The sequence below is a fragment of the Globicephala melas genome, chromosome 1 (genome assembly GCF_963455315.2).
Source record: "Globicephala melas chromosome 1, mGloMel1.2, whole genome shotgun sequence".
Lineage (NCBI taxonomy): Eukaryota > Metazoa > Chordata > Mammalia > Artiodactyla > Delphinidae > Globicephala > Globicephala melas.
Window position 1 is genome coordinate 5202042 of NC_083314.1, and position 24923 is coordinate 5226964.

Consider the following 24923-nt stretch of genomic DNA (forward strand, 5'->3'; position numbering starts at 1 on the left):
ATCTGTCAGTGGACATTTAGGTTGCTTCCAGGTCTTGGCTATTGTAAATAGTGCTGCTGTGAACATTGGTGTGCATGAAACTTTTTGAATTAGTTTTTGTCTTTTCTGGATATATGCCCAGGAGTGAGATTTCTGGATCATATGGTAACTCTATTTTTACTTTTTTTAAGGAACCTCCATACTGTTTTCCATAGTGGCTGCACCAATTTACATTCCCAACAGTGTAGGAGGGTTAAAATTTTTTGATTCTTTCTATTGCAAATACCTGTAACATTTGTTTGGAACTCAGATATGCATTCAGAATATAATACAAATCTCACATTAATATGTCTGTACATCATACCTGTTCATTTTTTCCTTTTCTTACTTCCCTTGATACTGCCCATATATATTGGCCTTAGTAGCTTAGTGTTAAGCATGCAGTCAAGTACGGGTGATTTACTTGTGTCTTAATGTCTTATAAGTTGGAGAGGTCTTGTAGGAATGGACTGTAGTGAAGTATAAATTTTTCTGAGTATACTAGATTTGTAGTGCCCTTTCCAGATTACCTTCTTTGTGAAGAGAGATGAAAATATATAAGATACATAACATATTATATTGCCTTTTACAATATTTTTAAAAGGTCTGCCAAATCTGAAAATTCCTTTCAATTCATGGCTTCTAAATAAACTGTTAATCAGGAGATTTTATTCCACTGTCAAATTTCAGTCACTATGTAGTAAATGTACTGAATTTAATTTTAATTTCTGTCTTTTTATAGGAAAATATGAGAGCCACACACGTGTTCACACAGGTGAGAAGCCCTTTGAGTGTGATATTTGTCACCAGCGCTATTCGACAAAGTCTAACCTAACTGTTCACAGAAAGAAGCACAGTAATGAAACAGAATTTCATAAGAAGGAGCACAAGTGCCCTTATTGTAATAAACTTCATGCAAGCAAGAAGACTTTAGCCAAGCATGTTAAGAGGCAAGTATTATCTTGCTTCCGTAATATACTTTAGTGTGCCTTCTAATTTAAATACGTAGTGAGCTAAAAACATCTATGGGGTGCTTGTCTCCAATTTTTTCATTGCTTACATTCTCTAGACTACAAATTTATTAAGAAAAGAACAGCAAATGTTAGTTCATATTTTTTACTATTGCTATTGAGATGAAGTTTTTTGATACTGAAACAAAAACTATAGTCTATGCTATAGAAGTTTAAGATACAGAATTTTTGTTATCCTGGGTTTTCTGTCTTGGGTTTTGGCAAGTATGTTTTCAACCTATATGATTTTAGAACTGTAGGAAACTTATTCTGCATGCTCAACTTTGTCTTTAGTGTATGCAAATTTGTGGGAGAAAGAATATTTAGTATAGTATTGCATATTTAACTTTGAGAAATTAAATTTACTGAAATACAGACTAAAACAAGTCAAGTGAATGGCATTGAAGATTATCTGTGAATAGATAGGTTCCTGAATATATGTAAAGTATGATTATGCTTCACTTTGACTATTTCTGCATAACTTTAAGCACACATATTCATATATTAAAATAATAGCGATACCTGTATTCTTGAAGTACTCAAATGTGCCTGTCTCTTTAAGAAAGGAATCAGTGCCTGATTCTTGTAATCACTGTCAACATATTAGATAGAATATTGACTTAACTAATATAATCTTTTCCTGACAGCCTTTTAATTTTTTTCTTATAGATTTCATCCTGAAAATGCACAAGAATTTACTTCCATTAAGAAGACTAAGAGTGAAAGTTGGAAATGTGATGTAAGAGATTTTAATTTGTTGTAGAAAACCAAATTAAATGTATTGTGACCTTTTGGGAAAGTAATTAAATTTTAAAGTAATATAAACTTAGCTTATATCACTTCTAGAATCTCTCTTTTATACAGTGTTATCCTAATATTTTTGTGAATTAAGCCTGGTATGAGTTAGTTTTTGAATGATGGACCTGAAAAATAGAAATCCTAGTTTTTATTTTTATTGTAATCACTATACCATGTTTTTACAGTTGTCTGAAACTGTGATGTTACTGTTGCACAGAATATAAAATGTTAGAATTTTCCTTCCATTTCTGGTTGTCTGTTGCTATATATCAAACCACCTCAAAACTTAGTGGCCTTGAATTACCATTTCATTGTATCTCATCATTTTGGGGGTCAGTAATGTAAATGGGGGCAGGATTTTGCTAGGCAATTCTTCTGTTCTACATGGTGTCAGCTGAAGTCACTCAGTTGTTTTCAGCTGATGGATGGTCTGTATGATCTGGTCTGGTTTGGGGCTGCTTCCAAAGTGCCTCACTCACATGGCTGGAAACCTGGTGTTGGTCAACAGCTAGAAGCTCAGCAAGGACAGCTGGCTTTTCCTGGGGCTACTTGAACTGCCTTCTGGCATGGCAGCTGGGCTCCAGGAGTGAGTGTGTGTTTGTTCCAGGAAGCCGAGGTAAATGCTCTCAGGCTTCTTATGGCCTCACCTCGGAAGTCTCAGAGCACCACTTCTAACATGTTCTGTTGGTCACACAAGGCACTACAGCCTAGGAAGATATAAGGGGAGTGGAATTAATCTCCATTTTACAATGATAGGAGTAGCAAAGAATTTGTACGTATTTTTATTCTACTGCAACTCCTAAAGTACTTTTTCATTATTTAGGTAAATATTGTTTAAAGGAGTAATCAGATATCATTTTGTTTACTCCTAGGCTTCAACTTATATATTGGGTTGGCCAAAAAGTTCCTTCAGTTTTTAAATAAAAATAAAAGACGCATTTTTCATTTTCACCAAGAACTTTATTGAACAATGTATCCATTGTTTTGTTCCACTACCTTCAGCCATTTTTCTGGCAACTTCATAATTCCATCTTCCCAAAACTTTTTATCTTTTTAAGCAAAGAACTGTACCAGGTGCCTTTTACAGTCTTCCAGGGAATTGAAATTTTTTCAATTAGAAGAGTTTTGTAAAGACCAAAATAAATGGAAATCCGAAGGTGCAATGTCTGGTGAATACGGCAGATGAATCAGAACTTCGCAGCCAAGCTCTAACAGTTTTTTGCCTGGTCACCAAAGAAACAGGCGGTCTTGTGGTATCCTGATGGAAGATTATGTGTTTTCTGTTGACTAATTCTGGACACTTTTCATCAAGTGCTGCTTTTAGTTGGTCTAATTGGGAGCACTACTTGGAATTGTTTGGTTTTCCAGAAGGAGCTCATAATAGAGGACTCCCTTCTAAACCCACCATATACACAACATCACCTTCTTTGTATGAAGACTGGCCTTTGGTGTGGTTGGTGGTGGTTCATTTCACTTGCCCCATGATCTCTTCTGTACCGCATTATTGTACAGTATCCACTATTCATCACCCACTACAACTTGTTTTAAAAACAGAACGTTTTTGTTATGTTTAAGTAGAGAATCGCATGCGGAAATAGGGTCGAAGGTTTTTTTTGCTTAACTTATGTGGAACCCAAACATCAAAGCAATTAGCGTAACCAAGCTGGTGCAAATGATTTTCAGCCTTTGATTTGGATATTTTGAGTATGTCGGCTATCTGCCACGTGGTATAACATTGATTGTTCTAGTGAATGTCTCGATTTGATCGCTATCAACTTCAACTGGTCTACCCCAACGTGCAGCATCGTCCAGCGAGAAATCTCCAGCACGAAACTTCACAAACTACTTTTGACACGTTTGATCAGTCACAACACCTTCTCCATACACTGCACAAATCTTTGCGTTTCAGCTGTGTTTTTACCTTTCTTGAAATAATAAAGCGTAATATGCCGAAAATGTTGCTTTTTTCTTCCATCTTCAATATTAAAATGGCCACACAAAAATTCACCAACTTTGATACTTTTTTAAAAAAATGCACACTGATATGACAGCTGTCACAATACAATCTAACAAAATTTTTTGTTTTGTTTTGTTTTTTGCGGTTAACAAAATTATTTTGAATGAAGTTAAAGACAACTAAGTGCTACTAGAGCCATCTGACGCAAAAAACCAAACGAACCTTTTGGCCAACCCAATACATGACAAGATTCTCACCATTTCTCTGATTTCAGCTTCTAGGAATTGAAGTTAATTATTAATTATTTGGATCTTTATAAGATGGTTTCTTCTCCTTACTAAGTTTCATCATCCTCAGCTGCAAAATGATAACAATTATATCTACCTCTTAGGTTTATTGTGAGAATTAAGTAAAATAATCCATGAATTACTTAGCATTGTGCCTGTTATATAGTACATGCTGTGCTGTTGTTGTACCTGGAGTATAATACATGCTATGTTGTTATACCTGGTGTATAGTACACGCTGTGTTATACCTGGTATATAGTACACGCTGTGTTATACATGGTGTATAGTACATGCTGTGTTGTTATACCTGGTGTATAGTACATGCTATGTTGTTACATACGTGGCATACAGTAGATGCTGTGTTGTTATACCTGGTGTATAGTACATGCTGTATTGTGGTGGTGGTTATGCTTGGTGTTTAGGACATGCTATATTGGTACAGCAGTTCCTCTTCCCCTTTTCTAAATCTGATGTCTGCCAAATTTATTTAAAATGTTGTGTCTATTCTTTCTGACCACCTCAAGAGATAAACTTTTTAAAGTAATTTTTCTGAAGTTTCTTACTCCTATTCCTAATCAAATATATGGCAAGCATGATAAAACTTTTATTCATATCATTGATTTAAAATATAAATTTTTTTAACATCTTTATTGGAGTATAATTGCTTTACAATGGTGTGTTAGTTTCTGCTTTATAACAAAGTGAATCAGTTATACATATACATATGTTCCCATATCTCTTCCCTCTTGTGTCTCCCTCCCTCCCACCCCTCCAGGCGGCCACAAAGCACCGAGCTGATATCCCCGTGCTATGCGGCTGCTTCCCACTAGCTATCTACCTTACGTTTGGTAGTGTATATATGTCCATGCCACTCTCTCACTTTGTCACACCTTACCCTTCCCCCTCCCCATATCCTGAAGTCCATTCTCTAGTAGGTCTAGTAGGACACAGTCTTTATTCCTGTCTTACCCCTAGGTTCTTCATGACAGTTTTTTTTTTCTTAAATTCCATATATATGTGTTAGCATACGGTATTTGTCTCTCTCTTTCTGACTTACTTCACTCTGTATGACAGACTCTAGGTCTATCCACCTCATTACAAATAGCTCAATTTCGTTTCTTTTTATGGCTGAGTAATAGTCCATTGTATATATGCGCCACATCTTCTTTATCCATTCATCCAATGATGGACACTTAGGTTGTTTCCATCTCCGGGCTGTTGTAAATAGAGCTGCAATGAACATTTTGGTACATGACACTTTTTGAATTATGGTTTTCTCAGTGTATATGCCCAGCAGTGGGATTGCTGGGTCATATAGTAGTTCTATTTGTAGTTTTTTAAGGAACCTCCATACTGTTCTCCACAGTGGCTGTATCAGTTTACATTCCCACCAACAGTGCAAGAGGGTTCCCTTTTTTCCACATCCTCTACAGCATTTATTGTTTCTGGATTTCTTGATGATGGCCATTCTGACTGGTGTGAGATGATATCTCATTGTAGTTTTGATTTGCATTTCTCTAATTCTTAGTGATGTTGAGCATTCTTTCATGTGTTTGTTGGCAGTCTGTATATCTTCTTTGGAGAAATGTCTATTTAGGTCTTCTGCCCACTTCTGGATTGGGTTGTTTGTTTTTTTTTGTTATTAAGCTGCATGAGCTGCTTGTAAATTTTGGAGATTAATCCTTTGTCAGTTGCTTCATTTGCAAATATTTTCTCCCATTCTGAGGGTTGTCTTTTTGTCTTCTTTATGGTCTCCTTTGCTGTGCAAAAGCTTTTAAGTTTCATTAGGTCCCATTTGTTTATTTTTGTTTTTATTTCCATTTCTCTAGGAGGTGGGTCAAAAAGGATCTTGCTGTGATTTATGTCATAGAGTGTCCTGCCTATGTTTTCCTCTAAGAGTTTGATAGTTTCTGGCCTTACATTTAGGTCTTTAATCCATTTTGAGTTTATTTTTGTGTATGGTGTTAGGGAGTGATCTAATCTCATACTTTTACATGTACCTGCCCAGTTTTCCCAGCACCACTTATTGAAGAGGCTGTCCTTTCTCCACTGTACATTCCTGCCTCCTTTATCAAAGATAAGGTGACCATATGTGCGTGAGTTTATCTCCGGGCTTTCTATCCTGTTCCATTGATCTATCTTTCTGTTTTTGTGCCAGTACCATACTGTCTTGATTATTGTAGCTTTGTAGTATAGTCTGAAGTCAGGAAGCCTGATTCCTCCAGCTCCGTTTTTCGTTCTCAAGATTGCTTTGGCTATTCAGGGTCTTTTGTGTTTCCATACAAATTGGGAAATTTTTTGTTCTAATTCTGTGAAAAATACCAGTGGTAGTTTGATAGGGATTGCATTGAATCTGTAGATTGCTTTGGGTAGTAGAGTCATTTTGACAATGTTGATTCTTTCAATCCAAGAACATGGTATGTCTCCCCATCTATTTTTATCATCTTTAATTTCTTTCATCAGTGTCTTATAATTTTCTGCATACAGGTCTTTTGTCTCCTTAGGTAGGTTTATTCCTAGATATTTTATTCTTTTTATTGCAGTGGTAAACGGGAGTGTTTTCTTGATTTCACTTTCAGATTTTTTCATCATTAGTGTATAGGAATGTCAGAGATTTCTGTGCATTAATTTTTTATCCTGCTACTTTACCAAATTCATTGATTAGCTCTAGTAGTTTTCTGGTAGCATCTTTTTGATTCTGTATGTGTACTATCATGTCATCTGCAAACAGTGACAGCTTTACTTCTTCTTTTCTGATTTGGATTCCTTTTATTTCCTTTTCTTCTCTGATTGCTGTGGCTAAAATTTCCAAAACTATGTTGAATAAGAGTGGTGAGAGGGCAACCTTGTCTTGTTCCTGATCTTAGTGGAAATGCTTTCAGTTTTTCACCATTGAGGACAATGTTGGCTGTGAGTTTGTCATATATGGCCTTTATTATGTTGAGGAAAGTTCCCTCTATGCCTACTTTCTGCAGGGTTTTTATCATAAATGGGTGTTGAATTTTGTCGAAAGCTTTCTCTGCATCTATTGAGATGACCATATGGTTTTTCTCCTTCAATTTGTTAATATGGTGTATCATGTTGATTGATTTGCATATATTGAAGGATCCTTGCATTCCTGGAATAAACCCCACTTGATCATGGTGTATGATTCTTTTAATGTGCTGTTGGATTCTGTTTGCTAGTATTTTGTTGAGGATTTTTGCATCTATGTTCATCAGTGATATTGGCCTGTAGTTTTCTTTCTTTGTGACATCCTTGTCTGGTTTTGGTATCAGGGTGATGGTGGCCTCGTAGAATGAGTTTTGGAGTGTTCCTCCCTCTACTATATTTTGGAAGAGTTTGAGAAGGATAGGTGTTAGCTCTTCTCTAAATGTTTGACAGAATTCGCCTGTGAAGCCATCTGGTCCTGGGCTTTTGTTTGTTGGAAGATTTTTAATCACAGTTTCAATTTCAGTGCTTGTGATTGATCTGTTCATATTTTCTATTTCTTCCTGATTCAGTCTTGGCAGGTTGTGCATTTCTAAGAATTTGTCCATTTCTTCCAGGTTGTCCATTTTATTCACATAGAGTTGCTTGTAGTAATCTCTCATGATCTCTTGCATTTCTGCAGTATCAGTTGTTACTTCTCCTTTTTCATTTAATTCTATTGATTTGACTCTTCTCCCTTTTTTTCTTGATGAGTCTGGCTAATGGTTTATCAATTTTGTTTATCTTCTCAAAGAACCAGCTTTTCGTTTTATTGATCTTTGCTATCGTTTCCTTCATTTCTTTTTCATTTATTTCTGATCTGATCTTTATGATTTCTTTCCTTCTGCTAACTTTGGGTTTTTTTTGTTCTTCTTTCTCTAATTGCTTTAGGTGCAAGGTTAGGTTGTTTATTCGAGATGTTTACTGTTTCTTAAGGTAGGATTGTATTGCTATAAACTTCCGTCATAGAACTGCTTTTGCTGCATCCCATAGATTTTGGGTCGTTGTGTCTCCATTGTCATCTGTTTCTAGGTATTTTTTTATTTCCTCTTTGATTTCTTCAGTGATCACTTCGTTATTACATAGTGTATTGTTTAGCCTCTGTGTGTTTGTATTTTTTACAGATCTTTTCCTGTAATTGCTATCTAGTCCCATAGCGTTGTGGTCGGAAAAGATACTTGGTACAATTTCAATATTCTTAAATTTACCAAGGCTTGATTTGTGACCCAAGATGTGATCTATCCTGGAGAATGTTCCATGAGCACTTGAGAAAAATGTGTATTCTGTTGTTTTTGGATGGAATGTCCTATAAATATCAATTAAGTCCATCTTGTTTAATGTATCATTTAAAGCTTGTGTTTCCTTATTTATTTTCATTTTGGATGATCTGTCCATTGGTGAAAGTGGGGTTTTAAAGTTCCCTACTATTAATGTGTTACTGTCGATTTCCCCTTTTATGGCTCTTAGTATTTGCCTTATGTATTGAGGTGCTTCTATGTTGGGTGCATAAATATTTACAATTGTTATATCTTCTTCTTGGATCAACCCCTTGGTCATTATGTAGTGTCCTTCTTTGTCTCTTCTAATAGTCTTTATTTTAAAGTCTATTTTGTCTGATATGAGAATTGCTACTTCAGCTTTCTTTTGGTTTCCATTTGCATGAAATATCTTTTTCTATCCCCTTACTTTCAGTCTGTATGTGTCTCTAGGTCTGAAGTGGGTCTCTTGTAGACAGCAAATACATGGGTCTTGTTTTTGTATCCATTCAGCCAATCTGTGTCTTTTGGTGGGAGCATTTAGTCCATTTACATTTAAGGTAATTATCGATATGTATGTTCCTATTCCCATTTTCTTAATTGTTTTGGTTCGTTATTGTAGGTCTTTTCCTTCTCTTGTCTTTCTTGCCTAGAGAAGTTCCTTTAGCAGTTGTTTTAGAGCTGGTTTGGTGGTGCTGAACTCTCTCAGCTTTTGCTTGTCTGTGAAGGTTTTAATTTCTCCGTCAAATCTGAATGAGATCCTTGCTGGGTAGAGTAATCTTGGTTGCAGGTTTTTCTCATTCATCACTTTAAATATGTCCTGCCAGTCCCTTCTGGCTTGCAGAGTTTCTGCTGAAAGATCAGCTGTTAACCTTATGGGGATTCCCTTCTCTGTTATTTGTTGTTTTTCCCTTGCTGCTTTTAATATGTTTTCTTGTATTTAATTTTTGACAGTTTGACTAATATGTGTCTTGGCGTATTTCTCCTTGGATTTATCCTGTATGGGACTCTCTGTGCTTTCAGAACTTGATTAACTATTTCCTTTCCCATATTAGGGAAGTTTTCAACTATAATCTCTTCAAATATTTTCTTAGTCCCTTTCTTTTTCTCTTCTTCTTCTGGAACCCCTATAATTTGAATGTTGGTGTGTTTAATGTTGTCCCAGAGGTCTCTGAGACTGTCCTCAGTTCTTTTGATTCTTTTTTCTTTATTCTGCTCTGCAGTAGTTATTTCCACTGTTTTATCTTCCAGGTCACTTATCCGTTCCTCTGCCTCAGTTATTCTGCTATTGAGCCCATCTAGAGTATTTTTCATTTTATTTATTGTGTTGATAATCATTGTTTCTTTCATCTTTAGTTCTTCTAGGTCTTTGTTAAATGTTTCTTGCATTTTGTCTATTCTATTTCCAAGATTTTGGATCATCTTTACTATCATTATTCTGGATTCTATTTCAGGTAGACTGCCTATTTCCTCTTCATTCATTAGGTCTGGTGGGTTTTTATCTTGCTCCTTCATCTGCTGTGTTTCTATCTTCTCATTTTGCTTATCTTACTGTGTTTGGGGTCTCCTTTTTGCAGGCTGCAGGTTCGTAGTTCCCGTTGTTTTTGGTATCTGTCCCCAGTGGCTAAGATTGGTTCAGTGGGTTCTGTAGGCTTCCTGGTGCAGGGGACTAGTGCCTGTGTTCAGGTGGATGAGGCTGGATCTTGTCTTTCTGGTGGGCAGGTCCACATATGGTGGTGTGTTTTGGGGTGTCTGTGGACTTATTATGATTTTAGGCAGCCTCTCTGCTCCTGGATGGGGTTGTGTTCCTGTCTTGCTAGTTGTTTGGCACAGGATGTCCAGCACTGTAGCTTTCTGGTCGTTGAGTGAAGCTGGGTACTGGTGTTGAGATGGAGATCTCTGGGAGATTTTCGCTGTTTGATATCATGTGGAGCTGGGAGGTCTCTAGTGGACCAGTGTCCTGAAGTTGGCTCTCCCACCTCAGAGGCACAGCACTGACTCCTGGCTGCAGCACCAAGAGCCTTTCATCCACACGGCTCAGAATAAAAGGGAGAAAAAGTAGAAAGAAAGAATTAGTAGAAGTAGAAAGAAAGAAAGAAGGGATGGAGGGAGGGAGGGAGGGAGAGAGGAAGGAAGGAAGGAAAAAAGAAAGAAGATAAAGTAAAATAAAATAAGATAAAATATAATAAAGTTATTAAAATAAAAAAATAATTATTAAGAGAAACAAACGGATGGATAGAACCCTCAGACAAATGGTGGAAGCAAAGCAAAGAACGAAGATAAAGTAAAATAAAATAAAGTTATTAAAATGAAAAGTAATTATTAAGGAAAAAAAGAAAAAAAAAAAGGACAGATGGAACCCTCGGACAAGTGGAAGCAAAGCTACACAGACAAAATCTCACACAGAAGCATACACATACACACTCACAAAAAGAGGAAAAGGGGAAAAAATCATAAATCTTGCTCTCAAAGTCCACCTCCTCAATTTGGGATGATTCATTGTCTAAAGGAGGGAAGGAAGGAAGGAAAGAACGAAGATAAAGTAAAATTAAATAAAGTTATTAAAATGAAAAGTAATTATTAAGAAAAAAATTTTTTTAAAAAACGGACGGATAGAACCCTCGGACAAATGGTGGAAGCAAAGCTATACAGACAAAATCGCACACAGAAGCATATACATACACACAAAAAGAGGAAGAGGAGAAAAAACCATAAATCTTGCTCTCAAAGTCCATCTCCTCAATTTGGGATGATTTGCTGTCTATTCACGTATTCCACACATGCAGGGTACATCAAGTTGATTGTGGAGCTTTAATCCGCTGCTTCTGAGGCTGCTGGGAGAGATTTCCCTTTCTCTTCTTTGTTCGCACAGCTCCCGGGGCTCAGCTTTGGATTTGGCCCCGCCTCTGCGTGTAGGTCGCTGGAGGGCGTCTGTTTTTCCGCTCAGACAGGACGGGCTTAAAGGAGCCGCTGATTCGGGGGCTTTGGCTCACTCAGGCGGGGGGGAGGGAGGGGTACGGAGTGCGGGGCGGGCCTGTGGCGGCAGAGGCCGGCATGACGATGCACCAGCCTGAGGCGCTCCGTGCGTTTTCCCGGGGAAGTTGTCCCTGGATCACGGGACCCTGGCAGTGGTGGGCTGCACAGACTCCCCGGAAGGGGGGTGTGGAGAGTGACCTGTGCTCGCACACAGGCTTCTTGGTGGCGGCAGCAGCAGCCTTAGCGTCTCATGCCCGTCTCTGGGGTCCGCGCTGTCAGCCGCGGCTCGCGCCCGTCTCTGGAGCTCATTTAATCAGCGTTCTTAATCCCCTCTCCTCGCACACCAGGAAACAAAGAGGCAAGAAGAAGTCTCTTGCCTCTTCCGCAGGTCCAGACTCTTCCCCGGACTCCCTCCCGGCCAGCCGTGGTGCACCAACCCCCTGCAGACTGTGCTCATACCGCCAACCCCAGTCCTCTCCCGGCGCTCCGACCAAAGCCCGAGCCTCAGCTTGCAGCCCCGCCCGCCCCAGCGGGCGAGCAGACAAGCCTCTAGGGCTGGTGAGTGCCAGTCGGCCCTGATCCACTGTGCGGGAATCTTCCCGCTTTGCCCCCCGCACCCCTGTTGCTGTGCTCTCCTCCGCGGCTTCGAAGCTGCACCCTCCGCCACCTGCAGTCTCCGCGCGCGATGGGGCTTCTAGTGTGTGGAAACCTTTCCTCCTTCACAGCTCCCTCCCACTGGTGCAGGTCCTGTCTCTATCCTTTTGTCTCTGTTTATTCTTTTTTCTTTTGCCCTACCCAGGTACGTGAGGGGTTTCTTGCCTTTAGAGAGGTCTGAGGTGTTCTGCCAGCGTTCAGTAGGTGCTCTGCCGGAGTTGCCCCACGTGTAGATGTATTTCTGGTGTATCTATGGGGAGGAGGGCAATCTCCGCATCGTACTCCTCCGCCATCTTCCTGGAAGCCCTCGATTTAAAATATAAATTTAATGGATTTAGAAATGTTGACCAGGATTAAGATAGTGTGATTACTGTATGATCTTAGGAATTAGCCTATTAGAAATGTAAGGTGTTGAAATTTAGCTAACTTTAGTACTAATTTAAAATAAATTCTTACTGTAATTCCTCCAAGGTATTTTTTCTGCACAATAGTTGATTATACTTCTGGTAAGTTTTTTCTTTTAGGAGAAATTTCTCTTTAGCTACTTGAATATATGTGTTTATTTCTCATCATGAGCTTTGTATTTTTATTTTAAATTCAGGTTCCCTTACATTTTATGTGCATTTTCTTTTAGATTTGTAAGAAATCTTTTACTCGAAGACCACACTTGGAGGAACATATGATTCTCCATTCTCAAGATAAACCTTTTAAGTGTACCTATTGTGAAGAACATTTTAAATCACGATTTGCACGGTTAAAGCATCAAGAGAAGTTCCATCTGGGTAAGTAGATTAATTTTCCTAGGAGCAGCATAGCAACTGTTGGTGGTCACGTCGTGCTGGAGGAGGCCGCTGCTGTTGAATCACTAGGAGAAGGAGGTCATGTATGTGGGGAGGGGTACTGGATTTGCTGCTGTTCTTGGAGATGAGTAAATATGGGGTTTGTTTTGTTTTGTTTTCTGGTGGCAGATGTGTTCATGGTCATAACTGCATTTATTTATTGTTGATTGTTGGATAGGTTTGTGAGTGCCTGGGGGTAGGCATTTTTGTCTTGGAAAAAACTCATTTTTCAGAGAGTGTAGTAAACTTAGTATATTTGAAATTCAATATTGTATTTGATGAATTCTCTCCCTCATGCTTATGGCCAAGGTGGAGACTTGTGTTCCAGATGGTAGTACAGTTAGGTACATTTATGACAGTTACTCCCAATAATGAATTATTATCTTTCAAGTAGCCTTTTCCCTATCCTATTCAATGTTTTTATTGACAACTTGGATAAAAATAATATATTTCATGCTTTATCAATATGCTACATGACATAAAGCTGGCAGGGGTAGTTGATACAGCAGAAAATAAAGAAGTAAAAAAAAAACTCTCTGCTTTAAAAAAAAAGTTAAAATTAATTAAGAATAAATACAAAGTTGTACACATGGGAATGATCTGACTTTTTTTAATCATTAGGAGTTGCAGAGCTTTAAAATAGTACAGAATCCAAATGCCTCACTTTTCAGATGGGCTTATTAATAGCAGAGGCACAGTCTGAACCAGTAACGTCATATGACTGACAAAAACAACTGTAGTTTTAAACTACATTAATAAAAATGTTCAGAATTAGGAAGGTAATCATCTGGCTGATTTTAAATTGATCTGGAATATTGCATTCATTTATGGATAACACATTCAAAATGGATACTGACATATATTCTAGAGGTGGGTAATTATGGCAACATAGGGCTTTAAAATCATGTCATCTGAAAAACTTTTGAAGGACCTTGAAATATTTTGTTTGGGAAAGGGAGACAGGACAGCCATCTTCAGATATTTTCAAGGCTGTATTGCACAATGAGGAATACAGTTGCCCCTCAGTATCCATGGAGGTTGGTTCCAGGACCTCTCCAGATACCCAAATCCAAGGATGCCCCAGTCCCTTGTATAAAATGGTGTAGCATTTGCATATGACCTGTGCACATCCTCCTGTATACTTTAAATCATCTTTAGATTACTTATAATACCTAATACAATGTAAATACTATTTCAATAGTTGTAAATACAATATAAATGCTATGTAAATGGTTGCCAGTGCCTGGCAAATTCAAGTTTTGCTTTTTGGAACTTTCTGGAATTTTTTTCAAATATTTTCTATCTGGAGTTGGTTGAATCCACAGATATCGGGGTGGGGGGGGTGAAGCAAGCTGAGTTATACTTCTTTTTCACACATCCTTTGTCATCTTTTCAGTTTGCCCTTCAGTAGAAGTCTGTCTTCTCTCCAGTGATTTGGTAAAATCATGGTGAAATTTTGAATCCAGCTAAGGTCAATATTACTGTAAGAAATGTGTATTTAATTTTGTACGACTAAACAGAAATGTGCCACAGTCTTTTCGGTAGAGGCAGTGTCACTAAGATCTTTTGGCTCTAAGGAGCAGCAGTGCCTTTCCAAACCATGAGCTCTCTTAGTGTTCTGTTGGTTCTTTAAGGCTTCTCATTACCTCCTTTCCCCAGAAATTCGGTATGTAACATTTTTTAGTTTGACCCGGTCTGATTTCAAACTAGGAACTGGCTGTTTCAGTTTATAATAAACTCATTAGTTTATTCAGCTTTTGTTATATTAGATGCCTGGTGCCATACTCAGCTTTGGGAATATAGAGATGATTGTATCCTGTCTGCTGGGAATAAAATAAACACTCTAGAAGGGAAGAGAAAACTATAAATAAATAATTGTGTAAAAAAATAATAATAATTGTGTAAAAAATAATAATTGTGTTATGATATATGCATTAGTAATGGTAGGCATGAATTTATAACATACGTATTAAATTTAACTTAGTATCTATTCTTAAGGTTTAGATGCACACTATTTTTTTCCTTTTTAGGTCCTTTTCCATGTGATATATGCGGTCGCCAGTTTAATGACACTGGAAATTTGAAACGCCATATAGAGTGTACCCATGGTGGAAAGAGAAAATGGACTTGCTTTATCTGTGGGAAATCAGTACGAGAAAGGTGAGGAGTTATCTAAATACCCAGAAACATCCTGGTACTGTTATGTAGAAGTAATTAATGAATGTATTTTATAAGGATTAGGGTAACACAAGACACAAGATACTTGAATTATGCTTTAATTTGAAATTTAAGGGTAAAAGAAATTATGTAATATGTTGTAGAAGGTTGTTTATTCATTCATTTATTTATTTTAAAGACATAAGCTACAAAGACAGTGAGACAGAAAAATGACAAGAGCAACACAGGTTTGGAAGCTAGAAAGCAGATGTATCAGTGGTAACTGACTTAGCAGATCTGAGGAAGACAGATCCCAAAGTGGCAATGGAGAAATTGAGAACCTAGCTTACATCCCAGAAGCCACGAAAGGTATGGGAACTGGCAGTCTCAGATGCCTCTGGAACTAGGGTGAAGGACAGGCAGAGTAAGGAGCACTAGAGTCAGAACTGCTCTAGAAGTTAAGTTAGATCATTGGCTTCTCTTCCGTCACCCACACAGGCCGTTGCTGCTGGACATCTTGGCTTTTAGATTTTACCCTTCAGACAGTAGATTAGAAAACAATTCCCTGAAAACATGAGCAACCAAAGGACAAATATATTCCCTGGTAAATAATACACCCAGACCACCTACAGTGAAACACAGAGTCATCAAGGCCTACCCATGCTCCCTGATCCTCCCATCTGTGTTTAGCCTATCACACTTAATCATGAGCAAACAGTGAAGAATTACAAGACACAGAAGGAGAACCTTTAACATGGGAGATTTATTCCAACAGAAAACGAAACAAAAACTTGAAGGAAACATTATGCAGGAAGAAGAAAACTTGCAAAAAAAGAAGTAAACAATTACTAATATCCTCAGTTGAAGATATAGAATCCCTTAAACAAGAACAGGATGTTATACAAATGAGTCACTGACGTGACAAATCAGAACTCCCAGAAATTCAAAGCATGATCCACAAAGTAAAGACCTTAACAGATGGATTGCAGGACAAAGTTAAGGGATCTCCAAAAAAGTAGAGCAAAAAAATACAAAACTGAAAAGTAAAGATTAGAACATTTGGAAACCAGGCAAGAGGTCCAGAAGGAAAGAACAGAGAAGATGGAAGGGAATAAAATCATCACTGAAATAGTTCAAGATGATTTCCCAGAACTGAAAGACATGAGTTGCCAGACAGAAATGACCCATTAAATGCTTAGGACATTAGGTGAAAATAAACCTACTCCAAGGTGCAGCACTATGCTGTTTCAGAACACTGGGGACAAGGAGAAGCCTGTCTGTGCTTCTGTTTTTTCTAGGGAGAAAGTCACACACATGGAATTAAGAATGAGAGTTACTCGGACTTCCCTCTGAGCAGCAGCCCTGGAAGTAAGGTGGTCCAGTTGTACCTTCAAAATTTGGAAAAAAAAGAAATTCCAACCTAGAATTCTGTTCTTAATCAAACTGTCAACAAGTCTGAGGATAATAAGGATACTCTTCATGATGTCAAAAAATTAGCTTTCACTGTAATCTTTCTCATGAAGCCCCTAGAAGGTGTGCTTCACCAAAATGAGAAAGTAAACTGATGAAGAGGAAGACCAGGAAACCGGACTTTTAATACGGTAAAGAGGCAAAGGGAGTTCACGGGAGGATGGTGAATGAAGATCCAAGGGTGTCACATGTGCAGGATGGTGAATGAAGATCCCAGGATGTCCCATGTGCAGGATGGTGAATGAAGATCCCAGGATGTCACATGTGCAGGATGGTGAATGAAGATCCCAGGATGTCACATGTGATTATGTGATGGGTACTGAGTCCACACTCACAGTGGCTGTGACCCATGACATGTTGAGGGTAGTCAGTGATAAGATCCCTGCTGACATGTTTCCTCTGTTAACTAGTGGACAGAACGCTGGAGTAGGTCTGACCCCAAGGCTTTATTGTTTTACTGTGGTAAGAACATTTAACACGAGATCTACCCTCTTAGCACATGTTTGGGTGTACAATGTGGTGTTGATAACCACAGGCACAATGCTGTACACTGGGTCTCTAGAACTTACTCATCTTGTGTAACTGAAACCTCATACCCATGAACAGCAACTCCCCATGTCCCCCTCGCTGACCCAAATTTTCATCTGTATTCTGCTGGCTGTATAGTACCTGTATGCTTAAGAGGCTCCTGCTGTTGTCTGTTTGCCTGGCTGCTTGATTTAACTGAGGATACTCATTTCATTTCACAGAAATGTTGTTTTGTGACCTGTCCATGAGAACTAGACGTAGGTCATGGTACGCCTAGGAGCCAGATATACACAGCAGCCTACTCACTTTGACCGTGTCTCTGCCAGATTACAGTACCAGGTCCCCTCCAGCCAGCCAGATGCTCTGGTTGGGATGAACCCTGTGCTTTGCAGTATTTGGTCGTGACTTTACTGTTGACAGGCTGGAACGGGCTGGTGCCAACGCTCAGGGAAGCTGAGCAGCCAAGCCGACATGGAGACCCTGCTGCTATTACCTTGTGGGCCCTTTATCCAGTAGTGGCCATATTGTTAGGTTTGTGCTTGCTACTCAGTTTTTCAAAAACATACGATACATAGTTTAGTGATTTGTACTATATAGGTAGTAAAGCAAAGAAAGGGCATAGTTACATAAATGGTTATTTCTGAGAGAGGGACGTGGTGGAGGATAGGACCAGGGAGGAGCATGTGGGGAGTTGTAAGGGATGGGAGTGTTCTCTGTCTTATCCTGCATATCAGCGTTTGGTACTATTCTTTAAACAATATGTGTATATTTATATTCTTCAGTATATAGAAGTTCATTATTTTAAAAAGATTAGAAATGCCACTTTCCTAAAAAAAAAAACAAATGGGTATGATGGCAGGAAAATCAATGTGCTATATTTATATGAAAACTTGTATTTACAGATTGGTAAATTATAGTTTATCTTATGCATTATAAAATTTTTTCCCTTAAAGGTCTTCCTATAAAAACAAAAAGCAAACAAACCAAAAAAGAAAACAACCTTTCCATGTGTTTTCCTTTCTTCCCCCCCAGAATAACTTTGTCCATCCTTACTCAGCAGTGTATGTACGTGGGAAATCTCCGAATGTTAGAACTCTCGGAAATGCAGCAGTGGTTACACAGTGGCCCATCCAGGGTCGGTAGGGCTAGCAAGAGTTGTGTCCTTTATTTGGTTTCCCTTTATAACGTTGGCATCTGGAAATTACAAGTGCCTGTAAAGTTTTCTTTGCCTTAAAACATTCTTTTAACAAGTTTTGAGCACATATTGGAAAGGAATAGTACTGATAAACTGGATTTCTTATATATTATTAAACACTGTCCACTAAAATTAACATCAGTTTTACCTAATCAGTAGTGACAATTGAGCATTTTTCATTTGTATTTCTTGGAAGTTTACATAAGCTATATATTAAATCTTAGAGCAAACCAATGGCAAAGGAGGCCAAAGTTAAATTATTTGCTTTTTTTAAGGAGAGAGACATAATAAACATGTTTATTGTGCTGGTGCTACTAATCCAATAAAGAGCAAACATATTGTAGGAAAAAGGGAATAATTGACATCGTTATCTGTTAGCTTGAACACTGTTCTAGTAAGCTTTCTAGAAATCTGTGTTTAATACATACATTGGCATTAAAAAATCCATAGCTAAATACATATATATATATTTTTTTAATGCAGAACTACTTTGAAAGAACATTTGAGAATCCATAGTGGAGAAAAGCCTCATCTTTGTAGTATTTGTGGGCAAAGTTTTCGTCATGGAAGCTCATACAGGTAGGTCAAGCCATTTTTTTCCCCAATATTAGGTACGATAAAATTATATCTCCACTTTAACTCTCTTTTCTTATCATTGCGTTAGTCGTTTGATGAATTAAAACATGTTTTAGAACTTGTGATAAGCAAAGTTGTGCAGAAAACTGTAGACTTTTGCCCCTACCTTTTAATATTCATTTTGTAGTATAAAATATTTTAAAATATTTCCTCATCACTAAGTTTGGTGAATGCTTTACTAAGTCATTGTCATTTAAATATTTCATTATTTTTCTTTGAATCAAAATTCATGAAAACTCTGGTGTTCTAAAGTTGGTGTGTTTTTTCAGTACTAATTATCAAAGAATATTTTGATGTGAAAATATGACAAAATTGAAAACTCCAGGATTCTCAGTTTTAGAATGTCTTCTGAGTAATAGTTGTAACTTACGTAATATTTGTATAGCTGAGTGCTGACTACAGTTGCAATTTATGAAAAGTTTTTTAATGAATAAATAATAGATTACTTACTGTGAGATATGTATACAATTTCAAATTTTGTTAATATTCTTAAGAATCTAGTTTTTACACTATCATTTCTTACTTACCTCTTTTTAAGTTTAAACAGAATGTTTCCCCTTTAGATGTAGTCCAGTCCATTTACTGGTTTTAGTCATAGGGGAATCAATACCTGTTTAGACAACTTGAATGGGAAGGCTGTTCATTTCACTAGGATGTATTGATATATAGTTGGAGGATTGTGGGGATAAAAGTAATTGAAATTAAATGAATTTTAATAACCTATTATAATAACCTTTTATAATCTGTTTTTGGGTGACTATGAAATGAGCCACACTTTATTTGTTTAGTGTGAAGAAAAGTAGTAAAATGTGATTGTCAGAAAGTTGATTACTTATTAAATTTGCTAAGTTCTCAACTGTCAGTGTATAAGTGGTGTCAGTTGTCCAGAATAGGATTAATCCTTAGTAATTTGCTATCATCATATGTTTAAGTCACTTGTGCACTTACCCCCTGTGTCCGATTCTAATTCCATCTGATTCAGTCCTCCTTTTGCTCCCTCTGCAACATCGGCTGACGCCCCTAGACATTTGGTAGGTTCCCAGAAGCAGATTTAGGATCTTAAAGTCAGGAAGGAGTATCATCCAGAGGTCGTGGGAGCCTGTGCAGATGTTGAAGTGCTGCTTTGAAACTGGTGAGTGGGAGCCCTGGAGTCAGGTGGTGTAAGTGGGAAGGACCCTGAAAGTCAGAAATGGAGCAAATAATGGGTGAGCGTGGTTGAGTAAGCAGCCAGCTCTTGTTATTTAGAGTTAACCAAGTTTTTTCCTTCTGTGTCACTAGTGTCAATGGGCTTCAATTTTTTTTTTCCTTCTGTGTCACTAGTGTCAATGGGCTTCAATTTTTTTTCTTTATAGACTTCACTTACGAGTACATCATGACGATAAAAGATATGAGTGCGATGAATGTGGGAAAACGTTCATCCGTCACGATCACCTTACAAAGCACAAGAAAATACATTCAGGTGAGGCGCGTTTTGTAATGATGTTTCCAAGATCCTTTTCAAAAACACCTGAAAACCACATCATGTTTATTTTGGCTGTAATTTAAGTGATTTGGTATATTTGGTCACCTCTTTGTAATGCTGATTGTAAAAACCTTTTTTAAAAAGCATCTGAAAGAGACATAATTTTGTGACATGTTTTTTGGTCACTGTAATTTTAATCATTTGGTTATCCTTTATGACCACAAACCGTATTTTAAAATTTGTTTTAATCAAATTCTCAAGGTTTGCATTTTGCATATTATGTAGATATGTGCAGTAATTACTATTGGCACTTCTTTGAAGGAAGAAGCCAAGATAATATTTCTCATTTTGATTGGATTTGAAAGAAGTTAGCAAAACTTGGATGCTTGAAGAGAGTTATTATAATTGGGGTGTTAAAGTTGAGTACTAGTGAATTTTTGAAGCCCTATCTTTGGAAGAGTACCTTAATAATCCTGATCAATTTCAGATCTTTATTCTGTATTTATAATTTTTATACTCTGGGGATTCATTTCGTATTTTCCTCTCAGATTGATGTTCAGGAAGTGCTAAAAGAGCCACCTATATGAGCACAATAATGGGAAAGAGCCATCTCTATGAGCCCAGTAGAACAGGTGATTATTATTATTATTTTAAACATAATTAAAATATAAAGTATGCAACAGATATAACATTTTCTTAAATGACCCCAATGAGGCAGGTTGCGGTTGTTATAGCCACTTTTAAGAGATGTTGAAGGTCTGATGACTTTCTCACTGGAATTGCGCATTTCCATTTTCAGGAGAATTCTAAATTCCTAATCCTAGAGGTCACATGGTTTAATTGCACACGGGTGTTAAGTTGAGGCTGGTTTTTAAAGGCCAAGCCTTTGTAACTGGATATAAGAATAGAGATGACATGGGGCTTCCCTGGTGGTGCAGTGGTTGAGAGTCCTCCTGCCAATGCAGGGGACATGGGTTCGTGCCCTGGTCCGGGAGGATCCTACGTGCCGCAGAGCGGCTGGGCCGGTGAGCCATGGCCGCTGGGCCTGCGCCTCCGGAGCCTCTGCTCCGCGGTGGGAGAGGCCACAACAGTGAGAGGCCCGCATACCGCAAAAAAAAAAAGAATAGAGATGACAAATTGGACTCATCTAGAATTTTCCTTTATATTTGTATTTTGGCTCATTGCAAATGTAAGAAATCCCCACAGATGAAAAATCTTTTAAAAGTAAAGCACAAAGATCTGAAAATGTTCAGGTCCTTTTTATAAACATAAGACAGCCTCATCTTAAGCGTACATTCATTTGAGGTTTTTGATATCCAGACTTACATATTCCTAAAACACATCCTGAGTTTTGAGGTCCTTTCATTTATCTTACTCTGTTACACTGAACGTCAGGGTTTGAAGTGTACAGCAAAAGGCTACTGATTCCTTCTCCAAGTGGGGAGGAGGCTTCACACCCATAAAAATAAGTACAGAGTCATTGAAGGAAGATATTTGAGTAAGAATATAAGGCAAACAGCCCAGATAAAGGGTGGCTTTACCTTCCTGGTATATGTTTTCTACCGTGTTATCTTACTGTTGGATAATTTGTTTCTGGGGATAAAAAAAAAAATTGAAATGCACCTTATAACGAAAATATTTGGGTCTTTAAGGTGAGAAGGCTCATCAGTGTGAAGAATGTGGAAAATGCTTTGGTCGTAGGGATCATCTCACTGTCCATTACAAAAGTGTACACCTTGGAGAGAAAGTGTGGCAAAAGTAAGTGAAAAGGCAGAGTTTCTCATCATCATTACCTTGATAAGTCTGGGTTGGAGGAAAGTTGTCTCATAGTTCATTTTATGTAATTGATGTTGGGTTAATCAGTGATTTTTCTCTAGCTTCTATAGCTTTTCTGCAGACCTAAAGGAATTGAATGTAGCATATTTTTCATACTTGTTTTCGGTTGATTCAATGGCTAGGAGGAGGTAGACATTGAAGTGAATGACTAGTATAAAATCTTGGCTTCCTTTGGGGATTTCATTTATGTTTGGTTTCAGGGGCTCTTGGAGAGCTAAATATAAATAAACATACTGCCTACATATATTGTCATTAATGTGACAGCAGTTACTGGAAAATATTTGTTGTCAGAATTTAAACCTCTTTTTATTCACACTAAACATTTAAAATGTTATTTTATTTGAAGGAGGTATGTACTGTCTTTGAACATCAACTTTTTAGCACAGTTTAGATATCCAGGCTTAACTGAGATTAGTTGTTGAGTTTAAAATGTTCAAAGAAGTTCTGTTCTTGGACTAGGTACTTGGAGCAAATGGTAAGTAATAGACTTGGTCTAGGGTGTCAAGAAACTTAGTGTAATGATATGATCAACAAAATACACATAGTATATGTAAATGTAGTAAATGATAGGCCAATTTGAAGAAGAGTAAGGAGTGTTGATTTGTATTTCTTTTTTCCATTTTCATGTATTGGTTTATTGTTTCTTTCATTGATTTTGTTCAGTGATACACTCATTGAATCAATGTATTCATTGTAGTCATTGAACTCTTGTATTCACTAGATACAAGGAATGCTGCTAAGTTTTGGGATATAAAGATATACATGATGCTGTCTGGAGTAGAAAATAAAAACTTCAACATATCGTATGAGTGGGTGGAAAATAGAACTGGAAACTCACTTGCTCCACAGATTCTATAACTGTTTTTCTCAACTCCTTTATACCCTTAAAAATTATTTAGTACTTCGGGGGCTTTTGTTTATAGAAATTATATAATATAAAAATAACATTATTGTCTAAATAAATTATATAATCATATTAGAAATTAAAATGATTAAAAATTAAGTACTTATTAATTCATTTAAAGTAATAATATACCCATCATGCTAACATGAATAGCCATTTTATGGAAAATAACTACTTTACAGAACAAAAACAAATACTAAAGAGTGGCATTTTTAAAATATTTATTTATTTTTGGCCGTGCCGAGTCTTAGTTGTGGCATGTGGACTTCTTAGTTGCGACATGCATGCGGATCTTGTTCCCTGAGCAGGGATCAAACCCGGCTCCCTGCATTGGGAGTGCGGACTCTTACCCGCTGGACCACCAGGGAAGTCCCAAGAGTGGCATTGTTTCACATTTTTGTAAGTCTCTTTAATGGCTTCATAGAAGACAGTTGGATTGTCACATGTGCTCTTATGTGTTATTTTGTTTGAAGTAAATGAAGAAAATCTAGCTCACTCAGATACATAGTTGGTAAAACTAGGAGTAGAGGAATATTAAGCCTTCTTAGAAAATTGTGGTTGTTACCCTTTGCTGCAACACCAAAACTAAACCAGTGGTAGTTTCTTCAAGGTAGTTGCAAAGAGGAATCTGAAACAAGATTCATGAAGCTTTCATACTCTTCCATTCAGTCCATTGGTCTGTCTTGTGCTCTGAAGTGGATTTTTAACCTACTGTAATATGCATTTGTCATTTGGAAAATAAGGGTTCACTGAGTTATGCAGATTTTCCCAATGTTACCACATTTCACAGTACAGGAACAACAAATCACACTTGTTAACATTGCTTCCAGTCTCTCAGAATGAGAACTGGGAAGCTGTCAAGATCACAGGGGCAGATGCAAGTTTTCCAAAATTCTTAATTAGCTTGAAAGCTCAAATTTTATCACTGATAACAAATACTGTCAGTTTTTTCCCTTGAAGTGACAGGCTTACTTCATTGAATTTTCAAGAAAATGTCTGCCACCTACTCAAGTCCAGCTGTACTCTGACTTCCGTTTCCTCAAGTGGAATGGTGCTCCGTGAGGGGAGGGATCCTTGGGCTCACAGCGGGTCTCGCAGGCGCCTCGAGCACACAGAGTACCCAGCGTGCAGTAGAGCTTCATGCTTCCCACCTCATCACGAGGTTAGCGGAAAGGCCACAGTGCAAAGGGTGAACTTTAATAAAGTTAGTAATTTTACTGCTTTATCACAGTTTTTTTTCTTTCTGTGAGTACATCGTGGTGAAAGTGTACAGTGACCATTAGTACATTTTGGTATCACTACCTTGTTTAGAGCTGAGGCACCACCACTTTTACCCACTGTTCCTTTTGCTCTTTAGTGTAAATGTCAACATCGTGAGAAAAGCAAGTCATGTTTAAAGTATGATTTTGAAAATAATTTTGATCTCGTAGACCCCATGAAAGACCTTTGGGATCCTCTCCCCGCCAGCAGGGCCTGTGACCTATCTGCTGGCCTAGATACTTGTGGAACCAGAATCTGTATTCTCCATGCTCTGCAAGGGCTGCTAAGGGTGGATCTAGAATATGGAGCCTTACGATCATTTCGTGGAACCAACACTTACTTCTAAGAGATAAAAAGCCATTGAAGATTTTAAACAAGAGGATGACATAATTGGATTTGTATTTTAGGTACATCACTCTTATTGATGTATGGAAGCTGGATTAGTGGTGGATAAATCTGGAGGCAAGTAGATCAACCAGTTAGAAGGCTGTTATAATCTAGGAAAAAGATGGTGAGGACCTAAACTAGGCAGTAGCCTTAATAATGAACAGTGGAAGGTACTTATTTGACCAATATTTAGGCCTTTATTGAGGGAATGGGAGCAGTCACAGGTGATTCCTCTTTCCGAGGAATTCCTGTTTCCAAGTGAGTGGTTGATTGATACCAGCCACAGAGTTAGAGAATATAACATAGGGAGATGATGAGTTTGG

The 24923-nt window shown here is 37.8% G+C and overlaps 1 protein-coding gene across 1 annotated transcript in view; it reads left to right on the top strand.

Annotated features, from left to right (window-relative positions):
- ZBTB41 (zinc finger and BTB domain containing 41) overlaps positions 1 to 24923 on the top strand; it is a 49523-nt gene that overhangs the window by 9359 nt on the left and 15241 nt on the right. The window contains exons 3-9 of the mRNA XM_060294534.1: positions 761 to 968; positions 1698 to 1767; positions 12561 to 12708; positions 14796 to 14925; positions 18599 to 18694; positions 20104 to 20210; positions 21866 to 21971. Coding sequence (XP_060150517.1) covers positions 761 to 968; positions 1698 to 1767; positions 12561 to 12708; positions 14796 to 14925; positions 18599 to 18694; positions 20104 to 20210; positions 21866 to 21971 — 865 coding nt within the window. The remainder of the gene's footprint in view (positions 1 to 760; positions 969 to 1697; positions 1768 to 12560; positions 12709 to 14795; positions 14926 to 18598; positions 18695 to 20103; positions 20211 to 21865; positions 21972 to 24923) is intronic.